The 19,374-nt window shown below is 36.7% G+C and overlaps 1 protein-coding gene across 5 annotated transcripts in view; it reads right to left on the bottom strand.

The window, feature by feature from the left end:
• LOC114656842 (rho guanine nucleotide exchange factor 12-like) overlaps positions 1-19,374 on the bottom strand; it is a 162,480-nt gene that overhangs the window by 38,451 nt on the left and 104,655 nt on the right. For 2 of the 5 annotated variants that reach the window (XM_028808420.2, XM_028808424.2), the window contains exons 2-4: positions 13,258-13,281; positions 11,769-11,860; positions 1,810-1,869 (exon numbers count right to left, since the gene is read on the bottom strand). In XM_028808420.2, coding sequence (XP_028664253.1) covers positions 1,810-1,869; positions 11,769-11,860; positions 13,258-13,281 — 176 coding nt within the window. Of the gene's footprint in view, positions 1-1,809; positions 1,870-11,768; positions 11,861-13,257; positions 13,282-17,091; positions 17,231-19,374 lie in introns of those variants that run through there. The other 3 variants (XM_028808422.2, XM_028808423.2, XM_051932409.1) reach the window with 2 other exon arrangements.

Here is a 19,374-nt window from a genome sequence, read left to right as displayed (position 1 = left end):
GGCTACTAACCTCTGAAATGTTTGTGGACCATCTTCATTTAAACCGATCCTGGAGGCGCACTTTTAGACTCCTGTTTTTGAGAACCATAATCCCTATATACAGTAACTACTATATCCCTTAACCCAGTTAAATTTTTTGTCATTATTACGATACATATTGCTAATGGCAAAATGTTTCAAATTTATCTTGGCATCTGTCAATATCACATTCTAGCTTCTGCTAGTACTACAGTTTAACCCTACTGGTGTATTTCTAGCTTTGACATTTCACATATGTATTGTTAACTGTTTGCCTTGTAAGGATTCATTTGGTTTACACTGAAGCATACAATAAAGAATAACTGATGCTGGGCTAGCAAACCATTTGGTAATCAACCAAGAAGGACAACATAAAAACATGTATTGTATGTACTTCTTGTTTATACAGAACATCTTCCCTCCTGTAGCAGGTGAATGATGTCCATTTTGGACAAACTTCTTGAAGTTCATACAAAGACGGCTCACATGTCCATCCAAAATCCACCAGCAGCATTTTGAGTTTTTGATGTTGGGTTTTCTGTGGCAAAGTAACTAAACTAACTAAAATTAATGAAAAGGATGTTGCAGAAACCCAACAGATTACTCTGTTGTAGATGCTTTGAGGACTTTTAACTAAACCAGATGATCCCAAGCCCACCTGTACAGCTGAAAACAGAACACTAAGTACCTTGCGCGTTTCTATCGCGACTAATCACTTTACTGGATCATTTGGATATTTCTTCAGAAGGTTTCCAATTTATTGAATAAGCGAAAGTTTTTGAATTCACTACAACTGGATGAAGACTGTCCACTTTTTAAACACAATCAGGATCACACAATTTAAAGTTAAACATTACAAGGCAGTCTAATGTGTGTCTTGGTTGTATCCATCGATATTTACCTAGATTTTGTGGCACCAATTTGCTGTAAGCACTCTAAATATGATAGGCTTTTGTGCCACTTATTCGTCAAAATAAAAGATAACAAGCAAAGGGATAAGGAAAGATGTTTTAAAAATGGGGAATATGAACAAAGCAACAACATCAACAATTATTTGGAAGAAACTCTTTTTCTCAGTACTCACCAAGTGGATCCATTCGTTTAAAAAGATGCTTTTATTATATATATATATATATATATATATATATATATATATATATATATATATATATATATATATATATATATATATATATATATATATAACTGGACAATCAAGCATCTTCACGTTACCTTTTTTGGTACTTTAAAAACAAAACATTTTACTGAAGTTTTCCTAAATTTACATGAATCAAGAATCTCATTTTAATTGCTTCTTTCCATTAACATATTATATTTTCTTGTACTTTTGTCATTTCTTTGTTTCTAAGTATAATATAAAAGTAAAATATATGACTTGAACATATTTATAATGACACTCTCCACAAAAAATGGAAAAAAAATCTACCACCACCTTACTGAATCAGAAAAGAAAAGAGCGTTTAAATTTAATGGAGGCTGGGAACCCATACAGATGGAGTCATGTCAAAGTGAACTGCATATAGTGTTGGTGGCCAAGGAGCAGATGACATGCGCACAGGTGAAGGTGGAAAAGCACCAAACATCTACCCCATTCTGCGTACATTCTGACCACCTCCCCACTCCCCCTACCCTGTTGCAAAAGGTCCTTAATAAGCAATTAGCAGACGCAACAGAAAGAAGGGGACATTGCAAGAAGCAAAAGAAGAAGAGAGCAAAGCAGGAATAAAAGCCACCACACCAGCCTATACAAATGTCCAAGCAGCTGCTTACCATAAGACTCGGGTCTACTGGTGTCCGAAAAAGACTTGCTCTTCCTGGGGACGCTATCAGCTGCTCAAATACACAAGGATGATGAAAGAATAAAAAAACAAACAAAAAAAAAAAAAAACACGGCATTGTGAGAGTGGGATGAAAAAAAAGTTGTGGACATAAAACATCAAGGAATATGTGGAGAGAAGGAAAAAAAAAAAAAGGCGAACTGGTTTAAATTATGTAACACAGATAAATATGGAGAATATGCAAGTGGCAAGCAGACCAAATCAATTAACAGCTGCCACTTGACTTCAATTTTGACTTGGAAGGTTACTTTCTGAGTTACCGCATTCACCATTATGTTAATTTACAGAATGGTTTCAGTGCACACTTGCCAGGCTCCACTGGAAACTAACTTGCTTTGCTTCTTTCTTCTTTGACAGTGGAACCTGCATGCTTCAGTGCTGAAGCAATGGTGGGGTATGCTTTACTGCTCTCTACTCTGGCCATGGAAGAGAAGTGCCACTACTAATACTTGTGCAACAGAGATTAACTATGTTTCAATAAATTGAAACCAATACATTCAAATAGCCGTGGCTAAATGTGCAGGTAAACTGGAGCCAGGTGGCAAGTAGTATTTGCAAAAGATGAGATCAGTGCAGGAGCCAATGTTAAATCAGGGACCGAGTTAAATTACTGGAAGATGCAGTGGAATGCCACAAGCCACAGTCACACTGATGTATGAGGTGTGACACTGCCTGCATATTTGGGTGAGATGGACACAGGTAAATGACAGCCTAGGCACCAGTGGTATCAGTCAATGCAAGGGGATGATATGTGGAAGAAAATTATGTGGGCACTCAGGCAAAATTGAAATGAAAGGACCAAGGACTTGATTAAACTGATCAAATGCTGCACAAGAGTGAGAAAGCTTTAGTATTATGTGATAATTCCATGTGAAGCTCAACCAGAGGGGGGTTAAGACCCATCCACAAATACAGATTCTTGTTCACACAGGCAGTTATTTTAACAGCTATTTCGATTTTGCTTCTATACTACATTTTCCTGTGTAATCAGTCACTAGGAACATAAAATACAGCGGATCAAGCAGTTAGCACATATACCATAGCAGAGCTGCTTAAAAGAAATTCAGGAAGCGCTATACACATGCTGGTTTATAATGTACCATGTCAAAATACGACGACGCCCACTCACAAATCCGCTGACTCTTGTGATTGAACAGTGAGATAGCAATCCAATCTTCATCTGGAGGCTACTGCATCTACTTCTATTCAGATTACAAAAGCCAAGCAGGAAACAAATGCTTTACCCAAACATCTAAATGCAGTCTGCTTACTTCAGCAAGTCATCTACACTTTGAATGTACTTTTTGTGATTAGCTACATCAGAAAAGGCTGTCATGCAGCTCACAAAAAATTAATGACAACGGTATTTATTTTAATGTATTTATCATCATTGCCAACCAACACTACCACATTCCTTAACTTCCTTGATTTCTTTGGGGTTTGCAAAGACATCTCAGCATGTTACTGTATTCATTTCATAAGTACTATTACTAATTACTTTTTGAAATAAATGCATCATTTAAAGACATTAGGTAATACTATCACATTGACTTTCTTGTCGCTTGTATTATAAAATTTAATTACCAGAAACTATCAATTCATTCAGCCATCTTCCAAATCTGTTCTTTATATTTCTGGGTAAAAGAAGCAAAAGCCACTCAGCAGGTGCAGGATGGGAACCATGTATGAAGGGAAAGTAGTCCATCACAGAACACACTGCTTCACATACCAACAATCTCACAAGCAAACAAAGAGTCACTAATCAACATAATATGCACATATTTAAGATGAGGGAGGATAACAACAGTATCAGGAGAAAACACACAACTAGCCCTTGGAAAAACATACAAACACCCATACATTCAAGAGCAGGCTGGGAGTTTAACTCAAGACCTGGACAATGTGGCACTGTGCTAGTTACTGGTAGAAAAACACCCAGCAAATTAAACAGAATTTATACTCTAACCATCCATGTTTCTTCACCAGGCCGTGTGGCATAACTGACTTCTTCACCAAGTTGTTGTTGTGATCTAGTTTTGTTTTATTCATCACAAGCAAAATATGATGCATTACAGGTAACTTTTAGGAAAAAAGGCTTACCATTCACCACACAGTAATTTAGCCACGTGTCATGTTTCAATATTGTTTTCACCTAAAGTAAGAAATGCATTTTTTTAAACAAAACGTTTTGCCTCAATGACTAGAAATAATAGGTTTTTTTCATAAAAAAATTGGGACATTTTGCAAAATATACAAAATATTTTAGTTTGTCAGATTAGTAAAAATTAAATAAATACAAATAAAGTCTAAAGATTCAATGTCCTTTCTTCTTTTTTATAAAAAATGCTAAAACACAACTAATAAGAAATGTATTGCCCCGATCAAAGGAAAAAAAGTTGAATACAAGCCAGCAGAAGTCAAATGCTTTAGACTGGCTAAAAAATCAAAGACTCAAAGTAGGTCATCTACTGTCAAGTCTCTTTTTTAGCATAACTCAATGTTACAATTACCACGTTTATTTTAGTAAAGGCACTTTACTTCTTGAGGCCCCAGATTTCAGTGTGTAATCTATAACAGCCCGAAGTCATGATGATATAGCAATAACAAGCACCCTGACAGCAATGATGCAACAGAAGCAAAGCAAGCACCCAGCCACCAGCACTCCATGTTGACATCAACGGAATTTAAAAGAGAGATCTACACAGTGAGCGCTATCAGTTGAACCGGCAATGGATTGAGTTTGGAGACTTGTCAAGCATCCCCAACAAGTGAATAGAGTGGACCAGGAAGTAAAGACATTGAAGTAAATGTTTCCACCGTCTGCAAGGAAAAAAAAAATTGAATATGCTCCATGGAGGTAGTTTTATTTGTAATGGATCTACAGTATGCTCATTTTGTAGCAAGGATGTCTAGCATCAATCTGGCTGTTATAAGTAAATGCCTAAGTATATAGTGGACAGATAAGTCCAAGTGATTTAAAATCCACTTTACTCTGATACAATGATGGTCTCACCTTGTACATCACCTATTTCACTCCTATGAAACACACATTGATATTGTATTAGTTTCCAACCCCATTTTCTTACATTATTTTTTTACCGAACATCATTAAGCCTGTTACTTGCCTAAATTAACTCATTAAATGTCAACAAAGAGAGATTAACCATCACTCACTGTATGCAGACATGTGATGTTTCGGGCCAGAAAATCATCTTTTTATGTTTATCCTATCCTTCTAGAAAATACCAGCAGCACTAGCACTATTGTACAGGAAAATCCAAGCACGCCTTGCAGTACATCTGTGGGCCGACTTGTTTAATAGTAAAGGGGCACTTGAGTTGGTGGTGTTGTACTGCTCTTTGTCTTAGTAGTAGCAGATTTTTTATAAGCTGGTCACACAATGAAACAGTCCATTTTATAAATAAGGAGTTTATGTAGTCAGCATGCAAAGGCACATGTGGAAAAAGTGGCTAAAAAAACATAACATCAGATGAAACTGGAGGATCAAGGTCATATTTAAGCAAAAGTGGGCTAAATTAATGGCTTTAACTGTCCAAGATAACTAATTTAAAACAGAACTTTCTTCTCTCTTTATAATTACAGTTTTTAGCATCTGCATTTCTTTTCATATCATCTGTGAAACTAATATCAGTAGCAAGGTCAGTAGTCTAATTTCACCAACTCTGGGGAAATGATAAATATCACATGAAAAACATAAGAACTTCTAGGTTTCCTCTGAATAAAAGCAATGAAAGCAAAACACTATAATGAACTTGTTTAGATGAACAACTGTAGGATCTATTTTTTCTTATGACCTTAACTACTGAACCAGCTTTACAACCCTAGCAAAATTATGCATTTACATGGATGTGACAACCCCCTTTTTATTTATATACAAACAAAACTTAACTGAAGCTTTAATTTTATCTTGCCTGAAGCAGGTCTTGTAAAGAAAAATACTAAAAAAAAAAGCCCTGATGATTTTCATAATATATAAGGATGTCTGATTTTTATTTTTTTACACAATTCACAAACAATGAGACAGCAAGTAGATGCATCATCTTCAGGTCCGACTTATTTATTTAAAAAGATGAAAAAGCTTCCAAAGTAAATACCTTATATTGTGAATTATTATTAGCCTGCAATTATGTTTTAAAGATGGCAAATTCCGTATCAGCTTATCTCTGGCTCAACTGCTCTCTAACGTAACATTCATTATCATAAGAAGATTGCAGAAAAGAATGTTCAGACAAACATAACTTGCAATACAGTTATAATAATAGCAACAACGTAGTGACAGGTTGCTATAAAAAAGTATTTACCCTCTTGGTAATATCCACTGCTTTTGAAGGTTTTACACAATTAATGGCCTCAGACAAAGTGCATTTGTAAAGAAAGGGATCCTCAGTGAACACACAATACAGTTTTTAAATAATATCCCTCTTCAAAGAACAAGGTTATCCAACACCCTCATCAATTATGTGAAAAACTAATAGCCCCCATACTTTCAGTACTTGGTTGAGGCACCTTATCAGCAATAATCATAAACAAATACTTCCTATAATTTGATGTCACACATCGCTCTTCAGGAATTCAAATCTACTCTTCTTTGCAGAGCTGCTTTAAATTCAGACAACAGTATATCTGTAAACATGAACTGCTTGTTTCAGGCCCTGCCACAATATCTCAAGTCAGGACTAGGCCACCGAAAAACTGTTTCTTTTGAATTATTCAACTGCTTTCTTTGTGTGTTTCGGGTCATTGTCCTGCTGCATTACCCAATTACACTTCAGTTTCAGGTCCTAATAAGAGGACAGGATGTTCTCCTTAAGAATATTTTAGTAAAGTGCAGAGTCCTTTAAATAATGTAAAGTCTTCCAGATCCTGAAGTAGCAAAGCATCCTCACACCACCACTACCACCCTCATGCTATACTCTAATTTGTGATGTTCTTGCTGTCGAATACTGCATTAGCTTTACAACAGACATACAGGTACGGCATCTGCTTCGTTGACAGTGCTCTTGTTGACTCGTCAGTCCATAGAACTTTATTCCAAAAGGCTAGAGGATCATCCCAGTGTTTCTTTGCAAATATGAGACTAGCACTCTTACTCTTTTGACAGAAGAGCTTTCCATCTTACTATTCACCCATGAATCCCTTTTAACTCTTTACTGTCCCTTTTTGTTTTATCAGAGTCATGAACGATAATTTTAACAGAGGCCTGAGAGGCAGGTCTTTGAACATTTTTCTGGGATCAACTGTGACTTCTTGAATGGGCTGCCACTGTGCCTTTGGGGCAAATTTGGCAGGCTGGTATTTCCTAGGAAGACTCACTACTGTTCAAAATGTTTTACATTTGAAGATAATGGCACTCGAGTCCCAAAGCCTTAGAAATGGCTTTACATCCCCTTCCTGACTGGGAAAATTTAAAACTTTTTCCCTCATCTCTTCTGCAGTTCCCACTGATAGTGGTATATTTTTCTTCCAGAAACATTGTGGGGAATTCTTCAATCTCATGGTAAGAGTCAATATATGCGAAGGTTTCATTAAATTCAAAATGGCTGGTTGCAATCAGCTCTAGCTATGTTCAGTGAACTCAACTGAGCCAAATTATCAGTATACTTTGGGTCAGGTGTTTAAGTGAGTAACTCAGGTGCAATTATCTTTTCTCACAGGAAATACAGGTGTTGGAGAATATTTTTAAATAATAAAGAAGCAATTTACGAACGGTGTTACCAATGCTTCCTTAAATTTTCTTTATCTCTTATTAAATCGACATATTATATTTAAATAATATAACTATTTATTCTGACAAATATACACATTTCACAACACTGTATATGTTACAAAATGCTTAGGCTGTATTAGACTGCTAGAAACAAATTAAAATACATTTTTAATCAACTTTTTTTAAGTGCTAGAGAAGGCTGAGATGCAGATGTGCAAACTGTACAAATAATCTATAGTAGGATTGTTAATATTACTATGTAAAAATTTTACATAATGAATTCTGTAAATACAGTAGTTCACACTATCATCATCCTCGTATGACTTTTCACAGCAAAATCAGTTAAATTTAACAAGGCACACCTAGGTGGATGAACATATGGCTATCATCAGTTCTTACAGTGAATGACATTAGCTTCTTTATTAGAACACTTCCTATTATTGTTTACTCCTCAGCAAAGTGGTCTTGGTAAAGAAATGAAGAAATGATAGAAATAAAATTTTAGAACAATACCTTTATGATTATTCACTTACACCATAAGAAAATATTCATTGTGAATATGAGGAAATACTATAAATAAAACAGCAAAAGGAAATGTGGAACACTACACTTACTATTTTACCATATTCAATAGCTATAAAGAGTGAAGAAGTGAAATGAACTGGTCAGTGATCATAATCAGCTGCTATTCCCTTCTCAATGCATAACTGGACAATCCAATCTGTTAATAAGCCTTCAGTTGTTTACCCATTTAAGCCAAAGCATGTGTGGATCTGCAATGCCATCTTTTAAAAAGTGTGCAAAGTCTAGTAATATTATGTTTACCAGTATAGGATTAAACAAATAATCCCCCCCATCTCACAACTGCTTCATTCCCGGATCCCGTTTAACACATGCACTTTGCTGCTCTGCCGCACAATCATTCTCCTCCCTTGTATACTACACTACATAAATCAAGAAAAAGATTGGTTTGGACCCCTTGATGATCCCATCTTCATTTAATACAAACATTAAAAAAAACAGCAAACAATCCCTTGGAGTATGGATTCTGCTCAGAAACAACTAAACATGAGGTTCTTGAAAACTACCATTTACTTCCAGTATCGAATTTAATGAAATGCTGGTACCATACCATTTGACAAATTGAGGTTTTCAAGACTGGGATACCATGCAACCCTAATCTGAAATTCCCTGGAATCAAAGAGTATGAAAACAAAACACTTTTAAACACAGAGGATAACTTAAAGCAAAGTTAAAACACAATCAGATGCATAATTTCAATGTGGTTTTAAGGGCTATGTTAGGCTAGGAATGGAAGAAAGTATCAGTTTATGCTACACCCAGTCAACCTTATACTAAAATCTATTCAAGTATGTCATGAGGTTCCAAGATATCACTTTTCAAAAAAATTGAAAGAAACTTTATATTCTAAAATCCCAGAGTGCTGAGATGGTCTACCATATGAACAGAAGAAAGCAAGCTGCCTAACTGCAAGCTGAAGGTGAAGTCAGAAAGGTTAACACTGAAATGAATGAATGACAGCTGCGAGGGCGGTATGCATGTAATCAAAATCTGTAAATATGAAGGAAAATGAAAGAAGATTAAAACTATCAGCAGAACCCTTAGAGTATTTCAGAAACAACAATGGTTCTCAAAAGATTTTTAGTTAAGCAGCTGTCACAGCTTTCAAACACTGTTCTAGTTGCTGTTAAAATAATTACTTTTTTCAATCCAAAAATGAGTTTGAAAGACTAAAAGCGCAGGTCGAATCATTCACACAATTATGAACATGGGCCAGTTCTGCAATCCAAAATATTTATAGTCAGCCAACAAAAGAAAATCTCCTCAAAATCTGTCAGCTGACCTCTAAGTATAATTGGGGCCCTACTAAACCACAGCTTGTGGGAAATAGAAGGGGGGACGACAGTGCTCTCAATCACAAGAACTGGAAATTCTAACATGGAATTCTTGGTTTAATTATCACTCAGTGGATGACACTACATGACTGTTTTAATTAGGGTCTATGTGGAGCTCTTCGATCGTTAAAGCAAGGATGCAAATGAAACATTATACTGATTCCCAGCAACAGTATTTTCTTCTTCTCCAATAAATTAAGATTGTGGAAAACAAAAGAACCACTAGATAAGAATGATGAAAATGTAAACTGTCTGAAATAAGGACCTATTTCCAGCTTTTATTTATTTATTTATTTTTTTAAACACAGCTTCACAGTTATGCAACCAAATAAGATTTAAAAACTTAAAAAGGAAGAAACTTATTAAACCCTTTCTACTCCTAATTATGACTAGTATTCACATACATACATGGCAGTAGTGTCTTTATTTTACCTTAGAACATACTGTATATCCTGAGCAGTAGTGTTGCCTGTTTACTTAACTGTATCTGCTTGTAGTGAAAATTCAACTTTCTGTAACCTGAACTATTTCATTCAACTGCATGTAAACAAATAAGATCTCATTCACACTCATGGACCATCTGCATAGGAGGATAAAATTGCATATAACATGGCACATGCCTATCAAATCGTTCCATCATTACTGACACTAAAACATTTTAATGTGGCATGCACATACTGTACCCCTTCACATTGCTCATTTCCTCATACTACGACTTGGTTTGAACACCTGTTGCTTACAACATGCATACAAATGTTTTGGTATACCCAAACTTATTTTTTGTTCTCACATTTACTGTATTCCCTGCAAAGGTAGGGACGATTTAAAGGTTCAATTATCCATTTACTTTGAATACTCTTTTTCTTAGCTAGAAACACATTTTTACAAATGGTTAACATTATTGCAAAATCACTATTAAAAACACTGTAAAAAGTCAATTTTTTTACAATGCCAGTTCTAAAAATTAAAGCTTTTCTAAATATTTTCAGTGTAAATCCTGCAAAGTTTTAGCCCATCTCCCAGGGGAGAATAATAGGCACAAGAGACTGCCACTGCATATACCATCTTTGTCCTGAACCATACCTCTTCCTGTCTCTGATGTTGACCCTACCTGATGCATTGGTTTGGCAAGTACTTACAATTGGATACAACTTGCACAACATCTGTATCTATGTACCTTGCTGGTTTCTTGGTATTTTTGATGATCTGAGCCCACAGCAATCTAGATTACGGTCAATGACTAAATTATTATGTATTTCACTTGTTATTATTTGCAGCACATTGTATTTTTAACACCCTTTTTAGCGCTTTTCTCATTAGTCTCACTTGTTTTCTTGGACAAGCAAGGATAATAATTGTGATGTTCAACTGAAGAACAGCAAATGTCATATTTGTTGAGATGTGAAAAAAAAAACAGCCAGATGCATAGTCTAACAGGGTCTAAGTTCGATATCTGGCAAAATGACGCAGTTGGCTGTCAGTTTCAATGACAACAGATTGCACTTTGAACTCTTGCATCAGCAGTAGTACTGTTTTGCACATATTAGAACTACAAGCCTGTTCTCTCTGGGGAAAACAACCATTTTTTTTATAACAAGATGCTAATCCTTGAAACAGATGGAAAACAGCAACCTATCTGGCCTCACAAATGGCTCTGAATTTGTTCACAGAGAATTCTAGCAAATCATTTTAATTGCATGCTTATTTCTACAAAGTCAAAAGCAAAACAACAGAAACAGATGAGGAGGCCTCTGGGCAAAAAGAGATGCACTTGCGGGCGGAATGAATTGAAGACTCAAGAGTTATTTTCCCAGGACAATCTTAATTCTTCAAGCCCCTGAGATGTGTTGGTCTCTCATTCAGTCTTCATAAAGTGTCTGCTGATTGGGGGTGAGGGAGAACATAAACTTAAAGGCAAAGGCGTGTCCTCATCTATTGCACCAAATGATTACAGGAAGAGAATACACCCTATTCATGTATCTGTGAAGCAGGTAGATAAAAATTCTTTGTTGATATTATTTTAATAAAGCATTACATATGCATTTGTCATATGCCTAAAAAATTTACAGCACATCTAATTAGCTCCGGACAAAACTTGATACTGCTCTCTGGGATTTTAACCTTGCGAAGATATTGCTGCCCCATCACATAGACTTGAAAAGTAAGAAGGACAGTTCTGGAGTTTTTCTTTGGGGGGAAACTTCAAGGAAAGAAATTGGCAATAAACAGTCTACATCTTTGACTCACCTGTAGGGTCAAATTCCTGGGTTACCACAGTGGTTTTGTCACTTTTGTATTTCTTGTCTGGAGGAGGGTCTTTGCTGAGAATGCTACCGTGCCTGAAAAAACAGAAAAGGTTAACCTGGTGCAAAGACAAAATAGGCAGGCCAATACTCCCCTGACGTTTCCACACACTTGCGGAGCATTTTTTTAAATGACCATCAGAGACATACGGCAACTGTGTGAATCCACTGATGTACCATTTTGAAGACTATTAGCAGTTTTCATACATAAATGTCTTGAATCAAAAAACATCCAAAACGCATCAATGAAAATGTAATTCGTTTTTGTTATATACTGTGGCTTTATTTCAATAAAGATCAACTTAAACAGAAGTGAAAATGTAGTATTTCAAACGTTTTAGTCATAGCCTTTAATCTCCAAAAATGTTGTTCTAAATCACAAATACATAATTTCAGTTTTCCTAATATATAGCATCTTTATTTTCTATTCTATGATGCAACAATGGAAATGCATTATTTCATTCAGTCCTTTTTATCTCTAAAGAGATCAACCGACATTTCGAAAAAAGTAACAATTGTGTCAATTATTTTACTGTATATATCTCTTTTTTCCTTCAAACATATTCCCTACAATACTAGTTTGAAGATGGCATCTCCTTTTTTAATATACCCCAAAGTCTGTCCCAAAGAGATTGACGAAAGCACCAACCAACTGTATTTTGCTTACCGTCTATACCAAAGAAAAAACACCACCCGTCCAACTACAAAGGCACTTCAATCTTGACCTTACAATGTGATGACTGATGTTTAATCAAGGTGTAATTACAAATCAAGCCCTCTTCATCCAAAAAATACTATGAAGTATTAATGAAAAATTAAGCTATTACAAAGTCATAGTGCATGCAGGAATTGTCTGCAGGAAAGAATATTACATGGCACATTAAACACTTGCACAAACAAATAAATGTAACATCTGTAGGAATCAAGCCATCCAAACAAATCTCCCAAGGGGCCCGCATCAGTTTCTGCTTAACTCATTTATTTTGTCCCATTTCATAACATGACAATGACTCAGCAAGAAGAATTCTTTAATTTTCAATGAGTTTACTGTTGGCATTAATTGCCAAAAATGCGCAGGTGATAAGGGAACAGACTAACTGACCTGGCATGACGTTGTTCACTAGTGACAGAAGACCTTGGGATTCATACAATGCTATTTCAAAAGGTGATTAGGAGTGGGGTGTGTTTGGGCTTCCCACTGCTTAATCACCAGCACTCACCAACAAAAATACTTGAGTGCAACCAAATATCACAACAGACCAACCACTAGACATCGTTCTAAACAAAACATGCATTTCACTTCTAATCAGGAGCAGCTTCGGGAATGTATTTTTTTAGGAAAGAACAAAGAATGACAGAGTTTTGTAAATTTGTTTAAGGAACTTCATCAAATGCCCCCCTCTCCCTAAACAGTATTAAACACAAACTCTTACCTGGTTGGTTTTCTGATGGGAAACCTGCAATGAAAGAGAAAGCAAATGAGTAACATAAAAACATCACATTTACTTATTTGGCTGACACCTTTATCCGAGGCGACTTGCAACATTTATGATACAACTGGTTACATTTCTTTTTTGGTTTTGTAATTGGAGCACAGGTAGGTCAAGCGATTGGCTCATAGTCACACAGTGTCAGTAGTGGGATTTGGATCCACAATCTCAGGGTTTGAAGTGCAAATCCTTAACCACTACACCATACTGCCTGCACAAAAACAATGAATGGAGGCAGATTCGGCTAAGCAAATGCTAACCTGGATTCAATAACCAGTGGAGTGGATTTTAGCTGATTTGTAACCTCCCAACAAAACCTGACATGAAGATCAGTTCACTCACTTAATCCCACACAGTCTACCTAATGCACTGCACAGCTGGCAAATGCCCAACCAAACTGCTTGAGGTAGGTATCCGTTGTTCTTCATGGAGCTCTGATGGCACAATAATATCTGCTTTTCCTTTAACACTCATTTTATTTTTAAACTTACTAGTTCATGGCGCAAACAGATTACCACATCCACCTTTATAACTCTAGAGGATCTTAACTTCACATTCTACATGGCCATCAGCTTTCTCACTCAGCAGTTTGGAGAAGCATCATGTCCAGAGGGCAGACAATCGGTTAAACTCTTCAACACAAGCCCAAGCTCTTGCACTAGACATATTGTAAACATTTAGAAAGCGTGCCTGGTACCAAAGAAACATAACCAATTCTTCATTAATTCTAGTATAAAAGTCTCTTTTGCAGACAATACACATCTTCAACTGTGATGCAGTGGAAGACATTTCAAGGACATACTCCAACTAAAATATTTAGTGGGCATTTAGCTGGGTGCACCCAACGACGCTGGCATTGCAGAAATAATTAGGGCAATACAGTGCACACCCCCAACACATCATCTTGACTAGTTACAAGAAACAAAACTACTGTGGTCATTTTAACAGAGATTATATTAGGACAATTTGAAATACATTAAGCATGCAACTGGCTGCACACCACACATCCTCCTTACACTATTCGTATGCTGGTGGAACTGAGGCTTCAAAGACATGCTATTTAGCTGAAAGAAACCCCTCATTCCTAGGCACTGGAGGAGTTTGGACTTTAAAGACATACCCACATGACACACTCACTCAGGGCCAACACCTAATAGAACAAATCTTGGTGCCACCCGTAAAATACACGATGTGTTACTGGGCACACCACACAATACTCTAATCATATAGGATAATATTTTACATAACATAACATTTGCAGCACCTGCCACAGAAAAATGTAAATAGATTCCATTAAGACAAGTTGCACACAAGTTTTATTCAGAAAAGGCTCTTGGTAGCCCATCATCATGCAGAATCAGAAGGTAGAACTACAGAACATGCCACAAAGCACCTTAATCTACCATTAACAAGGCTATTTCATTCAGAGTTAACCTGGTATGAGTTTCACAGGGAGAAGTCCCACGTGGCAGATGTGTTTATTCCCTAGAGATTTCACAGCTGCCAGTTAACCTTAAAGACAGTTTGTTTGAAGAAATCAATAACCATGTGGTAGTCAGAGGTCTTCAATGGTATCAATACAGACCCTCACATGGGTACACACAACAAGAAGAACAGAATACCAGCAACCAAACCCCATCATGTCATTGCATGGTCTAAGTGCATTAAGCCTAACCAGATTCACTCTGACACTCTAGCAGCCCAAAATACCCTTTCTGTATCATTAGCAACACATGACAACTCATGAACACTAACCCTCCCCTCCCCAGTAGACCAGTTGGGAATTTAAAAGCAGATTTCCTGTGGTCAGGACATACCGCTTAATTCTGCTGGACGTCCACTATGCCAAGCACACTGGAGTGAATCCGAAGCAACAACTAACCCATCACTCTGTGACGGCGGGACTGGGATGCCAGTGAGAGACACGTCTTTATAAAACAAGCCCGGGACTTTGGGTCACTCAAGTTTTTGCTGTGGTTCCTTCCTCTGAACAATGGTCTACTCACACAGAACAATACTAGTCACGTCAATGCTGGTGACACCCCCAGTGGATTGTGGGACAGATTCCCGGAAACTATGACGGCTGCTGGCTAGGCGCCTGTTTCCTGATTGTGCGAATTTTTCAAAGCCATCCCTGGAGAGGCCAGGGGGAGGGATAGTCGTGTGTGTGTGTGCAGTGAGAATTTGTGTGCAGTTAGTTAAGGAACTGGACTTGAACAGTAGAATGTCTGCTTTGACCTGATCATTCAAATCACAATTTCCTGGGGTTTCTCCAGCCATACAGTGTACTTGCTACGGTTGTCATACAGAGCCCCACACATAAGGCAGGAGCTTTAGGTTCAATGCTGTTTAGAGACTGTGTGTGTATAATTCCTTATAAATTCTGAAAGTGAGTAATTCTTACAACCTGGAGACCACACCATTGTGCTACCTTGTCAATCTATGTTATGGGGTAGGAAATTAGCCAGCAAGACAAAACAAAATAAAAAAACACAATACAGACATTTTAAACATTCTAACATGCACTTGATATACTCAATGCTGGTTGTGGCAAATGCAGCTGAAACACCTCTACCAGGGAGAGCGCATATTTATTGGTAACACTGTGGACTGAATGCAAATGTTTAAACATATTTTGCCTAGCCTGCGGCCATATTTCAGTCATAATTTATTATTGGTACCTTTAATAATCCTGCTATTAACAGCTATTGAACTAGTTATCAAAACACGCTTTTAATAATAATAAATTCTTATTAAATAAATTATATCATGTTAGAAAGACTTAAAATATATGTTTCATAACATGTAGACTGTTAATAGCTGATTTTTACAGATACCTAAAGTGTTACCCACATTTCATGGGAACTCCCACCATAAACAAATCATGTGGAACTCATCTAAAGCCACAAATGCTCTACAATTCAGGAATCTTATTATCAGAAGTGAGCTGTACATTTCTCCCACTGAAAATGAAATGTGCTTAGAAAGTAAATACATGCCAAGACTGCTCTAGTCTGTGAATTGTGTAATGAAAGACTTGGGAACACAGATCACGTTAACTTTTTTGTTGCAAAAAACCAATGCAGTGTGCTGTAACACGAATGGCAAACAGCACAAATGAAAAACAAGTGTTTATAGATGGCCTATCACCAAATGATCCCAAAAAGATAGACAATGATGGTAACCTGAATAGGACCTTGTAGTGATGGAGTCCCTAGGACTTAAAGATTAATTTTTTGTGGTAAAAGTCAATGCTATGCAATTTTACAAAATGAAAAAGTCATGGAGCCCTGTAGCAAAAACATTTGTCATATTTGAATGAAAATATCTAGTGAGTGAAATACAAACGATACAATTGTACATCATAACCTCCCACCAAACCTCTGAATTTATTTTGATTTAAATAAAAGTAGTGGTTACAAAAAACCTTCACAAAATTCAGATTTGATATCCATTAAAGCAGCTACTCAATAAATATTTGCACTGTGGTATTTTCAAAAATAAAACAGCTAATGAGTCTTACTCAAACTTTCAAGTAATAAGGAGAGACAGAGAGAATGAAATAGACATGGAGATAAACAGATATAACCTTCCTAAAATACTGTGTGTGGTAAAGACAAGCCAAAGACAACAACACAGACTTGACAGAATTAGAACACCTGAAAGGAAAGCTACAACGGGTCAAGATTCCTCAGGTGATGTGCTTTTGCAATCACCACACCACCCATTTTCCAACAATTCTGCAAAAACATTGTCTTTACTTTCATGCATACTCACCCATTCTATGTCTGATTGCTTCTGGACCACCAACTTAACCCTGTCTACTAGAAAAATAAGGTAATGCTCAGATACAGATCTGACAGTATGGAATCGGGTTAAATAAAACTATAGTGCACCAAAGCCAGAACTACACATAACAGAATCGGATAAACACTAACTAAGCCGGATGTTTAAAAACGTTTTTTAATCCACCCTCCCCCTTTATCCCCCACAGACCCATGACTCAGCAGGGTCAGTCTGCCAATCAGGCCGATAACAAGAAGGGTTAGGATGGTATAGAGCAGTGGTTCCCAAATGCAGTTCTGGGGACCTGCTGTGGCTGAAGGTTTTTGTTCCAACCAGATTCACAATCAGTGATAATTGATCTCATTTAATTAGCTAGTCTTTTTTCTCTTACCTTATTCTGCATTCAGAAAAACAGCAATAGGATTTCTACATTTACAAGATATTTAGAAATATTTCTGTTTTTGCTATAGATTAACATATACATTAATATGTTATATGTTGCTATACATTAACTCTGTTTAAATCTATTCCCATTATTTTGTCCTTTTTCTGTGTAGTTTGCTCCCGTCATTGTGTCCCAATAATGACAATTAAAAACAAGCAAAGCAGACACCCGGGCAAACAACACCAAATGAGGAAAGGCTGCAACTACTTTGGCATCAGACCTACTGATTAGTAAATAGTTGATTAAATAACCAGAAAACCAGGAACAGCAGAGTAATACTTTTAAGTTAAAAAGAGAACACAATACTCATATGTCTGTAACAGCTTAGTACATTTTAACACAAAGTTACAAAATTTAGCTTTGTAATTTCTATATTGACCCTAAAACACAGAAACTTGGAAATGACAACTCCCTTAATTACAGAGAGTAAATGTGTCACTAAGATCAGCAGAGTTTATGTGAGATTAAACACCATGATTAGGTATAAAAGGAAGGCACCTGAACAAATCTATTAGTTATAAGAAGCCCAGCATCAGACAGGGACAGTCTTGAACGCAAGGATATACTACGTATGTTCTCTTACTGAAAATCCTCATTTAATACCTGGAGAAACAGGCCTGTGTTATGTTCATTGATTGGTGGGTCATATGTTAGCGGATATACATACCTAATTAGTTTGATTCCATTCACCTTAATGCTTGCACAGTGCTCAGGACAGGTGAGCCATATTCCAGTAACTTCTAGGCAGGTACAGTACTGAACATAACCTCACCCAGAAGATGTCAATCAAACTAACTGAAAATTCAAACCTCATGACAGCATGCCAACAGATACACCCTTTTGTCAGCTTAGGGAAAGGAGCACATAGCATGTTTGGTAATCTTTTTAGCAATAACAGAATAAAAAAAATGCAGCACTTGAATATTGAAAGGGAAGGTTAACCCACCAGTTAACAAAAATAATTTGTAAAAGGTCAAAGTTCGAGATCCACCTCTTCCCTCTGGTACTGGGGCTGCGGTGTTCTTATAACTTGCGATCTCTGTAATCTATTCCAGTGGGTTGTATCTTCAAAGTTGTTGGCAATACTATCACTGAAACCTTTTCATTACTGAACGTTGTATGTGGGTCCCTTCCCATGAAATATATTTGATGAAATATGGCCTGCACACCATTTTCTTTCAATATCAGCTTTCTGCTTTCCATCAAGCAGTTTGGGTGGTTTTCAATGTGACAGCTACGTGCAACTCATGGCTTCTATACACCACTATATGTAAAATTTAACTGTCCTTTCTATTTATTGATTTGTTGCCTGAGGGCCACACGCACAAAGGAAATTACTAAAAGATGGCATTAATCTTAGACCTAGTTAAAGCTTTCCTTTACTCTATATTTAGTTTCCACAGAACAATCCTGCTCAAGTGCTAGAAAAGACTGATGCTGAAACCATACATCTAGTTGAATGGTTTAGAAATTGTATCTTGTGTACCTTTAATGTTGGATTCAACAAACAACAAGCTACACTGGACTGAATGGGAGGTTCTAGTTGAAATATTTATTGCTTATTCTAAACACTGCACAGGTTGGAGCACTTTGTTACAAATATTTAATGCCTATGTGCTGTGGGGAAAATTAGCATAAATTAAAATCTTATTACTCTGTTAAAAAACATTTAATTCCCACTGTTCACACTGTTCAGTTATACAGTCATAGTTGCCGACATATTCCTTCAGTAGCAGAGCTTGGATCGCACATATTTGTCAAGCTATCTTTCATGTTTGGTGTGGGGTGAGGGTTGGAGTTGGAAAAGCATTGCAGGGGATGAAGGCAGT

This window comes from Erpetoichthys calabaricus, chromosome 9 (assembly GCF_900747795.2).
Source record: "Erpetoichthys calabaricus chromosome 9, fErpCal1.3, whole genome shotgun sequence".
Taxonomy (NCBI): domain Eukaryota; kingdom Metazoa; phylum Chordata; class Cladistia; order Polypteriformes; family Polypteridae; genus Erpetoichthys; species Erpetoichthys calabaricus.
Note: the sequence above shows the minus strand (reverse complement) of the source record. Positions and strands in the feature narration are given on the sequence as shown.